Source organism: Leptinotarsa decemlineata, unplaced genomic scaffold (assembly GCF_025532065.1).
Source record: "Leptinotarsa decemlineata unplaced genomic scaffold, Ldec_3_MD MMD2_tig00000035_RagTag_RagTag, whole genome shotgun sequence".
In the NCBI taxonomy this organism is placed as follows: domain Eukaryota; kingdom Metazoa; phylum Arthropoda; class Insecta; order Coleoptera; family Chrysomelidae; genus Leptinotarsa; species Leptinotarsa decemlineata.
In genome coordinates, this window is record NW_027412540.1 from 28,181,502 (window position 1) to 28,197,726 (window position 16,225).

Below are 16,225 nucleotides of genomic sequence, written 5' to 3' on the forward strand. Positions count from 1 at the left end.
AATTGTAATATTTTCAACTGGAAAAATCAACATGAAATGATCCAGATTCAATGAGAAATATAGAGTACCTATATTTGGTATACTTTGCAGAGCGGAAATTTCAAGAAAAGTTTGTCTATGAATATTGAAAACATAATGAAAACATTATTCTTGGTAGAGGACACGTTACCCCTCTAGATAAAGATATAAACATAATGGCTTGGTCTATCGATACACAGCGCAAAAATTACCATCGAGTTACTAGCAAAGTTTATTTGGGTGTAGTTCATTCAAATTTACTCGTACCACAATTTCGGCGTGATATCTGTAGAAACAGCAACTTCAATTTTCGATCCACCCATTTTGGCGATTTTGGTAACTTGGTAAACAGCATACGAAATGGATACCGGCCTATGTATCGCGAAGTTGCTTCAAGTCAACATGTCATGAAACCTCTCTCCAGCCTTATGTTCAGAGGGTATTATCGATCAGAGGTCATTTAAAAAATACTATAATGCTACTATAATGCCTTCGGCCTCCGACTATAAACGAGCCATCATCGATTTTTGACTACGATAGGGATTTTGCTACTCTCCCGGATCTTTATTCAATAACCAAATGAAATCTACTGATGTCTTATATACCACCACAAACCCATTTCAGTTTCGAAAACACACACAAGTGTTTCACCTTAACCGAAAAAAAAATTGGTATCTATATTAGATGAATTTCTTCTAAACCAAGCCTGGAACAAAATTTCAAATGGGCTCAAAATTACTGAAACAAAATGTCAGGTTTCCGTCTGGCAGAATCCGACATGCGATGTCTTGATACAATTAAGGCTAGATTAGCAAAAGCAATATCTCAGAGCTTAATTTCGAATTTGAAAATGGTTGCACCTCAGCAACTTTTAATGACCTATAATGTTCAAATTAGGCCATTGAATATTGGTTTCTATTTAGCCTAACTGGAAATCTAACGTCACAACCAACTGACAGTTTTACAACTAATTCTTATTTGAAAAATAAACGATATTAAAGATATATGTTGAGTTTCGTCGTATTAGATATAAATACGTTGAGTGAGTTATCATTTTTGGGAATTAGATTATATTATCTAATGAGGTCGCCAACTTGATTGGAGAAATACCTACGTGGCAAGAAGTAGGTAACGGTATTGATGCAAATAAAGAGCTTCTATTGGATTGATGTTGATGTGGCTGAACCTCATCATTTTCATTTTCATTTTCATGTAAGGTCCAGCTGGTTGAAAAGTTAGACAAAACGAATGAAAAGGTTGAAATAGTCGTTATTGAAATAATTGTTCATAGCAAAAAGAAAATAACCTTTTGTCTGACTTCTATTAAGTTTATTATTTGTTACAAATGGTCTAACAAACCGGTTTCGGTTTGTTATATTAAAATCAGAATTGTTTTGAATTAAACATATATAAGATAATGCAATATCTCTCGATACATAATGACAATCACAAAACTTAACCATAGTGTTAAAACGATAACAGCAGCGGTTGAACACGAGTATATGAGGTAAGTATTATGAAAAAAGTATCTGAGAAACGATAAGGATTCCTGGTAATAACTTTTATCGTTTCCTTCTTATCAAAACGCGGTTTTGAAACTTCCTTGCAATTGATAAACTTGTGTGTTCAAACGAGTATTCAGGTCAACTTTACACGGAATCGGCATGAGAAATATAGAAATTAAAATTAAACAGATACTTCTCCTTCTTAGTTGCTACGGACTTCTACGAATTTTTCTTTTCTTTGGAAAATTATATAAAATAATTGAAAACCTGTACAAGAAATAAAATATAATTCCTTTTTTCAGAAATTTAACCAAGCTCTAAATAAAACTGGCTCCATAACAGAGAAAAGTATTCAAAAGGGAATTTTTCAGTATTGTTTTTTAGGAACCCTTAAACCTCTCCGGAAGACCCCTCAGTTATGAACCCATTGGTCCTTCTTGAGATCAAAAATCAGCCGAAAGGGTAAGGGAGCTGGACTCCAAGCCTGAATGACACGAAGATGACCTTCCGCCTCTCCGGAAGACTCGCCGAATATCAGAGTCAATGTTTGTAGAATCTCTTCGTGAATTATAAATGCCCTAAAAGTTGTTCAAGTTTTGGAAAAATCTAAAACGAAATCAATAAAACACTTCAAACTTTCTGATTGATTAGAGAAACTATTCTTGTTGATAACAAGCACTTATCAATGACAGTTGTTGATGTACGATAACTTCGTATAAGTATATATGACTTTATCAAGACTTAAAAGCCCTTTGAAAATTACCTACATAAGAAGTCATAGAAAAGCTCAAAAGTCGTTTTCAAATGTATTCAGGTCGGTACAAAAGAAGAAACTTTGGGTTCGTTACGTACTAATTGAAAGATTTCCTTGCAAGTGAAATTTCCCTGTGATATCTGTTCAATTCCAATATGAATGTTTGAAGAGCAAACTAAATAAGAAAAAGTGATTATCATGTAATTCAATGTTAGATGATGGATTTTTGTTTTAGTTATGTGCATTGATCAACAGTTCTAGGTGGAGAGTTTCTATTGTTATATATTTTCTTTATTCTTTTGAAAGTTCCACACTATACACTGAAGAGAAGTAAGCAGAAAAAACAAGAGAAATGTTTTAGAGTATAATAAAATGTGTCATGCTAACCTTTGGATTTGGCTCATTATGAAATTATAATAGTAAGACAACTGTGACTATGTTCACTCGTAGTTAGACCTCTAAAGGGTGTATTCTTAATTGCATACATCTAGATTGCGTACATGTCTGGATTACGTACTCAAAAAGGATCATACTTCACGTAGACGGAGTTTTTGATAAGAAACTTTGTAGGCTCATTAGGTTAGTTTTCAATAATGAAGATTATCAAAATTGACAGTCTCAAATCTGTTTTTCTCAAATAGTTTGAGAAAAAGTGTAAACAATCAAGAATCTTCAAATTTTGGCGTAATCTAGACTGTTTTCTAGGGTGTACGCTATAAATGTACGGAGCAATCAAGATACAATCATCTAAACACCATTTAGGCATTGATATAATCATCAGTTGCAGTGAGAGAGTTGGAAAATGATTGAAAACTTTGGAACAAAATATTTGAAAATCAGAGTCATCTGTGAAGTAGTAGCAACTATTACGAAGTAAGAGATTGGCAGAAGAATAATTTAATAATTGTAATGAACATCAATCCCGCACTGAAATCCTATTTGAAATTATTTGCAATCACAAACAAACAATTCCTGAGTCATATTGGTTGCGATAAACAAAAAATATGTTGACCTCCCTCTGACCTAAGTCATTTCAGCGTATCGTTATCATAACAGAAAACGCATAATAAAACCACAAAGTTAACAAACCGAAAACATCTGTAAATTATTTTTCAGTTCTCCTCAATTCCATTATTTATATCAACAGTTTGTTTATCTGACCTCTTCATCGTATGATGTTGAATGTCGAATCGAGACGTCTTGTCATCGTGGGTTTCCAAATCAAAGTAGGTGGTTTTGACGCATTTGTCGTCATAAGCACGTAGTTGTGAATTGGTTGAGTTTCTTTAATTATGCTGACCTAAAGTTTTCTGTTAGATCTACTATGTGCAAGACACGATACATTGAAAAGCCTTTGATATTAAAGATCTTTAGTGAATACCTTTAATCTGTATGTATGAAAAATATACATGAAAATCATAATATTTCTAAAGGAGTTCTTAGGTAGAAACACCTGTCCCGAATCAGTATATAATGCTTCAATTATTAACATCCATCAACGTCTTTAGATCATGGATGACTTATTCCATTAAGATTTTGGGCCAATTTTGGACGGACTTTTCGGTTAAGTGAAGTATGGCCGGTTTTCCCACATGATTTAAGGTTTTCAAACGTTTACGTTTTCTACATTGGATTGGTTGAATAAACAGTATGTATTAGTCTTCTTTGAATTCTCGTTCAAACCAGTACACCTCCCAACTGATGATTTTTGCTTCTGAGCTCTTGATCTTGTGATGGATCCAAAATTGTTTCGCCGCTACGCCGGACTTGCTGGTTTCTTCTCTTTGGGGATTCTTCTACTGCTCGGCAATGCGGACATTTGTTGGCATTTCAGTTTTCCCGAAATGGGACTCGTCACATTTCTATGGATTGTGCAGACGAATGTGAAACAAGTTCTACTGTTGAATTTAGATTCGATTTTTTTGATTCTTCTGATTCAGTCCAGTTCTTTGTGTTGATTTTGTCTTGTAACAAGGCTAAATTTGCTTGAATAATTAGCGTTTTATTGATTCCCCTCTTCGTAGACGGATAGTACTAAATTCAAAGTTCAAGTACTGCCCCGAGTGAATTGGATTACCATAAACAAATGTTTCCTCATCAGTCCAGTTCCACCTATCCAGAATAGATCTACAAATGTTTTGAACGTTGAAACTAGTTAGTTGGTCTCTTTATGTTACTTTTACTTTTTCCAAAAACTCTACGAAATGTCCTAAGTGCGATTTCGGGATTGAACATTTACGAGAATGAGAATGAATGAGAATTAAAATGATATTTTAGAAAGCTACTGATATTTCAGTGTTCATTGTTTTTTCAGCAACTTTTTCCACTTTCGATTGAGTGCTCTTTATGTCTTGGTATATTGGAGCATTTGCAGTCATTTTTGAAGAAACTAGGTTACAAACCTAATTGATACATTCAGACAATGGAAGTTCATATCTACGTATTCGTTCGTATCTATCTAATTAGAAAAATGACTTCCAACGCCGAACTTGCTTGTGTCTACTCAGCCCTAATTCTGGTTGATGATGATATTGCCGTAACTGGTGAGAAATTCCAGACCATCCTCAAAGCAGCCAATGTTGACGTAGAACCATACTGGCCTGGTCTTTTTGCGAAAGCTCTAGAATCAACGTCAGGGAACTGATCACCAACATTGGGTCTGGAGTAGGAAGTGCACCCTCGGCAGGAGGTGCTGCAGCTCCAGCTGCGGCAGCAGCTGCTGCTGAGCCTGCCAAAGAGGAAAAGAAGAAGGAAGAAGAACCTGAAGAGTCTGACGATGATATGGGTCTTGGACTCTTCGATTAGAGTACAAGTTTTTTTAACTATGTGACAACATTCAGCAAAATACATGTTGCTCTATTCTTCATTTATAATGCGTTCAGTTCTGATGTGATACCTTAGATAGCAGTGATGGAGTCAGCATAAGTTTGCTAAGGCATAAAGAACATGTGTTGTTTCATTCAGAAGACCTCGTGTATACCATACGAAAACAAACTATGGTCATAGTTAAATGCGTTGAATTCCAACCAGGTTGTCTATTGGCGATGATCTCAAGTAACAAGTAATTATTATTTTATTCATTCTATATTTTTTCTAGAATATTGATAAAAATTGTTCGAGATCTTTTCAGGCGGGCAAGTCGAGCCACTACGATAGTATCTTGTTCCGTGTTTTAATTTTTTTATTCTGTCGGACATATTCATACATTTTACCAATATAGTAAACACACTACTAAATATAGAACCTGCGTAGATTTCTTATTGTCATGAGTAAAGATATACTAATTTTGTATTTGAATATTAATCAAAAGTTTCAGTTATCGGAATCGATTTGATCGAGAAGTCTAATATTTTTTTTACGTTGAATATACAAACAGCATTAATTTATAACTCATGAATTACAATTTTGTTTATTTCCTATCATGAAGATCTGCCAATTTTACCAGTGAAATATATCACGACTAACTAACAAAAGGAAAATTTCAAACATTTATCACGAATAATCTCTCAACGAACCATTTGAAAAACGAGGAACAGTTGTTTTTAATACTATTCAATTTTTTTGTAAACTTGTGGAAATAAAGGGTAATAAATGTACCAAATTCCTAATGTTTGTCTTACGGTTCGGCATTTTACTTCATAAATATTCCAGTCAAATAAATTATTTTGAAAAAAAAAGTAGATTGACTTCGTATTTGAAATCACTGTCGATGAATTTATTCCACAAGGACGCCGTTATCAGAATAGAAGAGTTCTAAAAAAGTGATCTTATTTGAGTAAGTTTGTACAACTTTTTGGTTCGAAGATATCTGAGAAGCTACCTTCACTATTTCAGTAACGTGATTGGGCAATGACATATTGTATCCAATTTGATAACCAATGTGTCTCACATTTTCATGTCTGGTTCCACCACATTTATCCTTCTAAAAAAAAATCGAACCAAGCTGATTTTTTTTCGAGATCTTCATTTAGATATGAAATTTGTTGTTTTTATCAAAGATGTGTTTTGGCAGCTGACTTTCGAGCATCCAAGTATGCCGTCGTTAAATAGTGAATTTGGATAATTTCCAATAGATCGTTGATCCTTGGGGAACACTAGCATTGATGATAAAGGAATTGAAAATGCAACCATGGATGGCTACTTGTGAAGAAAGGTTTTTGAGAAGAATGGACAGCAAACATTCCAATTATTTAAAGTGTTGATCACAAGGTTTTTCGTTTATGATCGATATCACTGATAGTAAAGCAGCTAGTTAGTTATTAGGAAAATATTTCTTGCCTTTTGGGTACCTATAGGTGGAGCTCAAGTAGTTTTCCTACAAAAAGGAATAACGCCTTTTCGTAAGACAAGTTGAAGAGCTGACAGATTACTGGTGAAAGTTCATTATAGGCTTCAACTGTGACGACAGATACTTCATCAGGACCAGCAGTTTTGTTGATATCAAACTATATCAGTATTTGTCTAAAAATACACTGTCAAAAAGTTATAACTGCCATTGTAGATGGTGCTAGAATGATGTTTTCCCCCACAGAGAGGATATCCATGGAGGGAAACTTACTCAGACTTGTTGAGACTAGCAATGCATTCGTGATTCAGACTAACTGATGAGACTTATGACGGGTCGAAACAGCGCTTTCTGGTGTTGGATAACGAATGATTTATTTATAGGCTTTGGTTTCATCTTATGCCATTTAATTTAAAAAAAAAACCGAACTCTGATACATCACACTCCTGCTCAGTACCCTGTATATTAGTGAATAATTAGAAAAAACACAACGCGTTGGTACCTGAAACGTTTTTGCGAAACATTTTTTTAAAAAACAACCCCCTCCCCTAAACTTTCTAATAAATGCTCGATGTAAAACACTGTCTATTCCATGACATGACACGATTTACAGCAGTTACTCGGATAGCTATAAATCAATGTTTTTTTTTTCAACGATGATTATTCATCGACTGATAATCTTTTATTCAACTTGCTACGATGAAAAAAACTTCATGAATACTTTCCACCAAGGACTCGAAACAGAGCCAATACTCACCTAATCCTTGCTTATTAACTGGCTGCGGGCTCAGTTTCGATATCCACCTGAGAAACCTACAGGCGCTCGTCGGAGAAGGGCGACATCCTTGCGCGTTCTGAAGGACAGCCAAACCATCGGACCCCGGCAAAGGCCGGTATCGACTGTAGGGTGACATTCAATTTTTTCGATCGCCCCCGCAATCACATCACACACTGTAAACTCATCCAAAGAAAAAAAGAACAGAACACAATCAGAACAACGAAAATATTTCGAGACACTTTCCGATTATTCGCGTTGACGCATCACAGTTGGCTCGGGAATTCCCTTTCGACCAGGTGGCTCAAATTTTTCGTCTCAATGACACATGTCACCTGTTGCGCGGTTCCGAGGAGCGCTTCCTAGCTGCCCGGTGGAGATAACAGACTGACTGCTCCGATGAAGTGGTCGGATTAGCGGTACCTTGTTCCATTCTCTCTATCACGCGGGTCTGTCGCTACGTTGCCGGTTTCCACGAGGATTCGCCAGATTGTGGAAAGAATTTGTCCGAAGCATTATGAAGTTGTTTGTATATTCAGAGGGCGACGGTCCGAAGAAACAATGGCCTCTGCCTCAAGGTTACTGTAGGTTATTTGTTTACTTCCGACAGACGGAAAGCCCAAATATCAAGACCACATTACAGGAGTGTGTTGAACGCCAGAACTACAAAATTCGTTAGGGGTACTTTTCTGCCGAGTAACCTTAGGACCCACTCAAAAAAAATTGAGAATTTCAATTCGAAAGATCTCATAGTTTTTATAAACTTTTAAATTTTCATGAATTTTGAAATTATGAAAATACTTTAATTAACAAAAGCATAACTAATGAATAAATTTCAAGAGATCGCGGACATTAAGAAACATTAATATGATAATATGGGCTCTGGAAATACAAGTTTTATTGGTCGAGATATCCGAAAGCAGTCAATGGTCGTCACCATTAGAAAAGCCACAAATTGAAACCTTCAGACAAACCATAAAATCAGAGGTTTATTAGTAAACTGTGACGCAAAAATCATAAAATAGCATGGGGATCACACACAATTCGAGATTCTCCGTGTTTCATCGATTATTCCAGATCAGGAAACGAAAAGGATATTAATTTGTTTAAGGCAAACCAAAGAGTCTATAAAAGTACGGTGTAGTTTCAGGTATGGTATGAAATTTTGGGAAAATACGATTGAAAAATTTCGTCAATTCCCTTTGATGATTATATTGTCGCGACTCTGTACATTCAAATTGGTCCAGAGCGGTGTTGTGATTTTGATAAACATATTTCTACGTTAATTTCGTAATGGCGATAGATTTGTTATAAAATAGATGCACATTGCAACATAGCCAATCGTGGCAAGCAGATCAGACCAATCAGCAGTTACCTGATCTTCTCTTTTCTACAGTGTGACTAGTTCAGCAGATGCAGTAAGTTTTTCTCTGACAACTGACAAGTAACTGTGTGGTGAGATGCAAAATGTTCAGCAAGTTTACTTCTTCTCGCTATAATTACAATGAATCAAGATATATTTCAGAATCTTTATCTGTAATATATCCGAAAGGAAGTTAAATAATAATCGACGCAATTAGGTACTTGTGGCAGAAAGGTTCTCCAACAATTCGACAACAAGAGTTTGTCGAATTACACGATTTGAAAGAAACACTATCATTTCACAAAACATAACATATTTTATAATGACTCTGCTTTGAAATGTAATAAATACCTATGACATGGCGTCTTATACCTTCGGAAAACAGATATAAAGATGCATATTGCACCCCATCTTGAAATCAGTGCCAAAACAGTGCCTTGCTAAACACCCAACTAAAGTGTATTTAAACATCAAAAGGGATATGAATTTATCACCTTCAACCTCAACGAAACCAGCTGATTGCCTAAATGAGCCAAGATCGACCATTTTCGATATCTGTCGCGTTCTTATAGTAAACAGAAACGTTCGTCGCCAGATAGATAGATGTACCATCTAACCTCTCGTAACCTTTGCCATCCCGAAGGAAAAGGGATTATTTCAATGACTTGTCTCGAGGCGGCCAAAATAGACTCAGCACGAGAGTATCGACACGCAATAAACATGATGGTGCAGAGCGCATGGAATAGCGAATAGGTTTCGTTGTTATGTCGACGCTTGCGCTATTATGCGAAAGCGGTGTTGCCGATTTCGACGCATTTGAACTTATCGTTTCCATTGAGGTTCAAGAAAGTGCCTCGAATAAGTCTGTTGCCAAAGTTAGTTACTAGTAAACTGGTTATCTATCACTTCTCGAAAAATTGGAAACATTGATCTTTCTAAACGTTCCTACAACTACTTTCCTGGTTATTACTATTGCAGACATTGGAATATATTCGACATACATTTGTGTAGATGAGTTTAATCACAGCAACACTGGAGGTGTACCGGGTCCCTGGCAGCTGTTGATCAGCTTACATTAGAACCACGAAGGAAAGTGTAGGTACTCAACTTTCTGAACACAAAAATAATTTTCGACTGGAGCATACCAGAAGCACATGCATTCAGAGTATGCAATAAAGTGCTCGATAGATCTGAGAACTATGATCTCGAACACTATAAAGCTTCCCATAAAGTAGAAATTCAAAAATACAAAAACAATTATAATCGAAAGGAAGAAGGAATTAACATAAACTAAGTCTGGGTACCTGAACTTTATTGCAAACGTATTAGATCATTCAATTCAACCAACAGGAATGGATATCAAATGAAAAGATTTTCTTCGTCCGAATAAATAAAATAATATGGCGTCACTCTAAATCCAATATGGCAGACCGCCCAAGAAGGTGGACTAGTTTTTTATGCACCACCTATGATTTTGAAATCAAATGAAAGAGTTTTCTTGAAAAAAATACGAAAAAAAAATTACTACTCTAAATCTAATATGTCGGACTCCCAAAGATGGTGCAAAATGTTATAAATTTTTGCCCAAAACTACATGAAAAATATGTGAATATCATCACTTCTGTTTCTTAATACACCATGAAATTTGGTACTTTCGATAATGAATAATACTTTCTGTAAATGGATCAATTGAAATTGAAAATTCGACCAGCACCTTCGCCAAAATTTATAAAAGTTTTTAAATTTATAGGGGTATTTCTTTAGTTTTTTTAAACCACACAACAACAAATATTAGCAGTTCGTTTAGAATTATGAACGTTAAGCATATATGAATTTCTGTTATGCTCGCAGAAACATAAGTACATTTTTATGTAGTTGGCAACCAGCGAATAAAAACACAATAACGTAAAAAAAACTCATAACACATTATTGAATATTAATGTATTTATTTGAGAGACCATAGCTTCGACTGTATATCAAACAAACGGCGAATTTTGATTCTATAATCAGCAGACTGAAACGTATACGTAATAATTGGCACAAAAATGATACCAAAAGAGGTATACATTCATAATGTAAATGAAAATGTAAATACTGATATACTCAATAAGATATCGCACTAAATGGCGCTACCACCAAAACAATTTCAGAAAATAAAAAAATATGCTTTTTTCTGAGAATTATCACACTCCACAACTTGAAGAAAATTAAAATTTCAATGGAAAACTTCATACAGGTGTAGATAACTTACTGCGCAATTCAACAGGAACTTGTATTTTTTAATTTTGCCTTTGTCTTCACAATTGAAAAAAATAATTATAGCAGTTTTCCTTATTTGATTTGATTCAGTTTCAGACTACCTCGACAAATATTAAAATAAAAAATATCATTTTCAATCATATTGTCAATCTTCCAACATAGAAAAACTCTTATATAATCACCTACTCTCAAGAATAAGTACGTTTATATGCAGTTAGTAGAAAAAATACACTCAAAAATGATTGCTTCCTTCCTTTTTTTTGAGTTTTCCAAACTTTTGTAATAACATAGAATGCCAAAACCTTCATTTCCCAAAATGGAAATAGGTTTGCAAAAAGCCCAAGCACAGAAAATTTCAAAGTTTCATACCATTTTAACCTTCATGAAGAATATTGAATAATGAATATTTATTAAACAGTAAATTATACCAGGAAATGAAATATCGTACCATGTGTCTTCATTATCCACACCAGCCATTAAAACCATCTCCAATGATTCCTTTCCGCAAAAGAGTACAGTTAAATCAGGTCGATTCGTAACATTATATTCGCGCATTATTTATTCGTTATCACCTTGAAGTATATAACTGTCATCGTTTACTATAGTTTAAACCGGACGAAGGTTCCAGGCTGCACTGTCTGGTTCTGGTTGGAAAGCAATCGCATATATTTTATTACTGAGTCATTTGTAATGACGTCAGATCATGTTCGTGATGATATTTTATTTAATATAAAAGGCAAGTGCTTATAGATCCAATTCAGAATTTCTTCATCATTCGACCTTGAGGTGTGATTCAGGGACTAAATTTTGGGTCCTCATATTTCTCTGATGGCTTTCGTTAAATTGAATAAAGGGCATTTCCTTTGAAATGCAGCAAGTCATAAATCCACACAACGAAAGAATGAAAAACTTCTACAATTCAAATAAGAAGGTACTAGATTTTCTCACATATGTGGCATCAAATTATTAATAATAACTTTTTCATAGAGTGACTACTACTGAAAACTTTGAAGAAAGGATCCGAGAGTTAAACTCTACGAAAATAACAACTTTTCTGTATTATACCTATCTCTGATATCTGAATGAAGCTGTACCTCAACTAATCGTACATTCGCGCGAATTTTATAAGAATTCAGCCGAAAGTATCGAAAAGGCATCTCCAAATCAACTGGTTTCATTTGGACGCCATATACAGTAAATTACAGAAATATTGTACTTCCTTTTCAATACTCGTCACTGCAAATTAACTCATTTGCACTTACACAGGAGGCATTCTGTGTGCAAACCAATAAAACAATCAATGAGGTTTATCTAGTTGTTTCAATATTATCTAAAAAATATCAGAGTCAAAGAATCAAAAAAATACTGAAGGTTTCTATACTCCTCATCCGTTTTCTCGATAGAAGAAATATTTATCAGGGTTAATTTATTGAAACATACAACTACTAATCCCAATCCTATCTCTAAGAACCATCAAGGAAACAACGATTTTCTTTATTTTTACCCCTCTGATATGTGATCTGGAATTACAGCAATCTTTATCAGTAGTTATGTTGGATCTAGGTGCTCCAATATTCTAGTCAACTGTTCAAGAAATGTCTTCACTTTTGGGATCCGACTTTGGTTTCCATTTCTTACTAATAACTTCAACTACAAGCTTGATTTCGCCTTGAATTTTTTTATATGTCTGTTTTTTTTTTTCAGTTCAATTGAATTCGTCTTATTTTTGTCTCAATTTGCCTGGTATAACTCTAGACTCCAGTATAAAAAAAGAAAAAAACTGTTGTAAAAATCCTGACGACTCAATTAATAGTAAAAAACAACTTACATAGAAGATGACTACGTATTTTAATTTTATAACCACATTGTAACTTCAAAGTTGGAATATTTTCTGCTTGTTGATTTTTAAAATTTCTAATTAAATTACCACTACGTCTTTTTCATGTGAAACCAGACACATAAAAGACGCCTATAAAATTCCACCCTTCACACGTAGAATCGGTTTTAGTTCCGAACTCCAATTATGATTAAACATACAATACTCATATACCGAACATACTCGTATTTATATCACCATATGCCGCTATCATTTACATGCCAATCAATGAGAACAGAAAGTTATAAATATCCTCTGAAAGAGTCACTTTGAACATTTCAATATAAGCAATCTGATGAATCATGGGTGTGCAATACTTCTCTTGGTAACTACTTAATCAAGTGGCTAATGTCGGAGTGACCCCGAACATATTCGGAATTAAAATCGATGAACCGATGATTATTATTGTTTTCGAACTTATATTTTTTAAACGTTTTTCTATTTGATGAATCAATTTATTATATTATATAATTATTATTATTATTATTAAGTATTTAAATAGTATGTTTAATCACTAAGAAAAGGAACTAAAACTTTACTTGGTGATAAAATATGTACCTATACTTTTCCAGTCAATGCAATTTTCATGTGATATATCAAGAGAATCGATTAGATTTTTATGAAGATGCATAAGAACTGGAAAGAATCCAACAATTATCAGGGTGTGGGGCTCAGTATATATGTGAGTCATGATCCAAACTCTAATTAGACCTTTATAAAGCAAATTTCTAGTTTGAAAAAGTGTTCCAAGTATTTGAAAAGCTGGCTTTGAGTCATACCAAAAAAGGAAATCATCAAATGCAGAATAGCAGAATTCTTCTAGATTGAAACACGACAGGACTTCTAGAATAGATACTAGGTCAATAACCGAAAGAAGAAACGATTTGAAAGTAATCGACGAGAAGTGGTATATATCGCAAATACCCGAAAGAACATCAAGAAGAAAAAAATGTATCCAGTCAAAAAGAGAATCAGCTCTGAATCTACTTTGGAAGACGAAAGTGAATATATAATACAACTAACAACTGTGAAAATAGATTCTCAAAGTTAGAATGATGAAATAAAACCTTAAGAAAGATGATATTTTTTGCAACAGGTTTTATTTGTGTCCCATTTAACATCCGACATCAATTTATGGTGGATGGTGAGATGGTGAACCTGGCCTAACTTCATACCTGACCTACAAAAACAGTAATCTTTTGAAAAATACTATCAAAATCAACAAGAAATTTATATTCAGATGCTCATATATATGAACCACCCAGACATACAGTTGAAACCAAACTCGTGAAATACTCAACACATGTCGTTTACTAGTGTTACTGTCACATATCTAGAAGTAATTGCGATCGACGTTCAAATGCTACGAACTTCCTCCGCCAAGTTGCTAACAACACCCCAATAAATAACATCAGAAACTCGATACGGCAGAGAACATACTAGAAAAAATCTCGGGTTATATAGGAAACTGTTATTGTCCGAAAGCTATCGATTTCTCAGCCATCGATCTAGTTTTGATTGTAATTTATTTTATGTACTCTTGAAATTCAAACAAAATTTGCCCCAATATGTTCACCATTCACTCAAATACTTAGAAGTTACTGTTACTAATTTCCTTAGGGAGAATGTTGAAGATCTGCCTCATGAGGCGTTAAAAATTATGTAAATAATTTGTTTCTGGATTGATTTTCACATGCACCGTTTGAATGAAAACTTCAGTCGTATAAAGGAACGTGTTTGGTTCTTTCAAATTCCCAACTTTTTATCAGCTACCTTCTGCATCAGTGAGAAGTTATAATATATGCGGACGACACCTGTCACATGCTTCTAAGGAAGCACTGACCCAAAAAATATTTCTGAAGGAATTCGGCGTTTTAAAAATAAACTTACAAGAAAACAGTATGTGGCGAGTTTCGTTTGCAAGATAAATATAAAACACAATTCAGTTATTTGAGAATACTTCATATACCAAAATCGAGAAAAATTATATTCCTTCATTGTTTATGGAAAAGTCATTAGATTGATTTAACAAGAATCAGATTGTGTTTTCAAAAAATCATCTAAAACGCAATCAAAATAGAGAAAATCTAGAAATTCATGGGAAAGGCCTCGGAAAAAATGATTATTGAAATACCGAGAAAGCAAAGAAGAGACGAAGAAGATGAAAGGGGAATGTTCAAAAATTTTCCGGACTAAATTTAGAAATGAATTCCTACAGAAGGAATACAGGAAGCAGTAAACAAAAATCACGTTCAGTAATTCAGTGATGAAATCACCAAATACTTTTGAATTTGATACGATTTTGACTCGAACCAATTTTTATAGTTCAAGGTGGATAATCCTCACGATGACACTGATTAATAAAAACCCCTCAAGCCTTACAATGAAATGAATATTTCCAACAAGGTTTCCCATTTCCCGTAGTTCGAAGGTCCATCGTCTAAGCAAGACTCACCGATTCGAATGTGAAACAAAGGAAGTTTGGTTGGAAGCGAGAGGAAAGGAAACCGCAAAAATTTACGGGCAGTGAATTTTGTGCCCGAGTACATCTCGTTGATTACAGAATATTTCTTTTTCATTTCTATATTACCTAAGGATTTCGGTAATACAGATATGTCTAAGACCATTCGAAAGAACATCAACCATGAAATGTTGTAAAGTATATACAAATCAAAATATATCCTTCATATTCAAGGGAGTGTAGCTACATTTCTTTGTTTCTAGTATAATATTGCAGCGCTCTATAAAGGGTCCCTTATTATTTATTGCTCGTTCTAGTACAAGATATAGAGACATTATAAAATAACAGAGATCTTATCGCCCTAGTCCCAAATATGAGTATTACTGCTGAAAGATACAATAGTCTCCTTTGCAAAATTAAAAAATATTTCACTGAAAACCATCAGTTAGAAATTGAAAATAAATCAAAAGGTATCTCATAATCGCATAAGAAGTCTATTCATGATAAAAATTACACAATTTTCACAAAAACTTTAATTTCTATTCGCGTTTCGTTAAAAAAGTAAGTTCCTCGCTAGAAGGAAGTAGCTGCAAAGGGGAAAACTAAAGTGCTATAAAAAATATGCATAGTTCACGTTCTATCTGAAGAAATTGTTCTTCCACTGAATGTATCACATGAATCTATAAACATATGAATTCCAAATTTAGCATTCCAAAAATTATTTCCATTCAAAATTCTTTCAGATTTCGTTTCCGATATTTTATGTTTTAGAGTCATCTAACTGAAAAGTTGAATATCCAAACAAAATGAAAGCAATCGGAAATTTTACTCATTTGTAATTTTGGATTCTTTTTCTAATGATAATGGCGCATTTGAAAACAAAAATTATTTCTGAACTAAGAATTGATAGTGTTGACTTTATTCCAAGA

The 16,225-nt window shown here is 34.1% G+C and overlaps 1 protein-coding gene and 1 pseudogene across 3 annotated transcripts in view; one reads left to right on the plus strand and one right to left on the minus strand.

Moving 5' to 3' along the window:
• The window catches only part of trc (Serine/threonine-protein kinase tricornered), a 141,767-nt gene that overhangs the window by 115,458 nt on the left and 10,084 nt on the right, over nt 1–16,225 (minus strand). Inside the window, exon 1 of one of the 3 annotated variants that reach the window (XM_074172197.1) lies at nt 11,408–11,435. The exons of 1 other annotated variant lie outside the window; for it this stretch is intronic. In XM_074172197.1, coding sequence (XP_074028298.1) covers nt 11,408–11,420 — 13 coding nt within the window. In that variant the 5' untranslated portion in view covers nt 11,421–11,435. Of the gene's footprint in view, nt 1–7,319; nt 7,733–11,407; nt 11,436–16,225 lie in introns of those variants that run through there. One more of the 3 variants, XM_023174572.2, reaches the window with a different exon arrangement.
• LOC141481086 (large ribosomal subunit protein P1-like) lies at nt 4,741–5,103 on the plus strand (annotated as a pseudogene).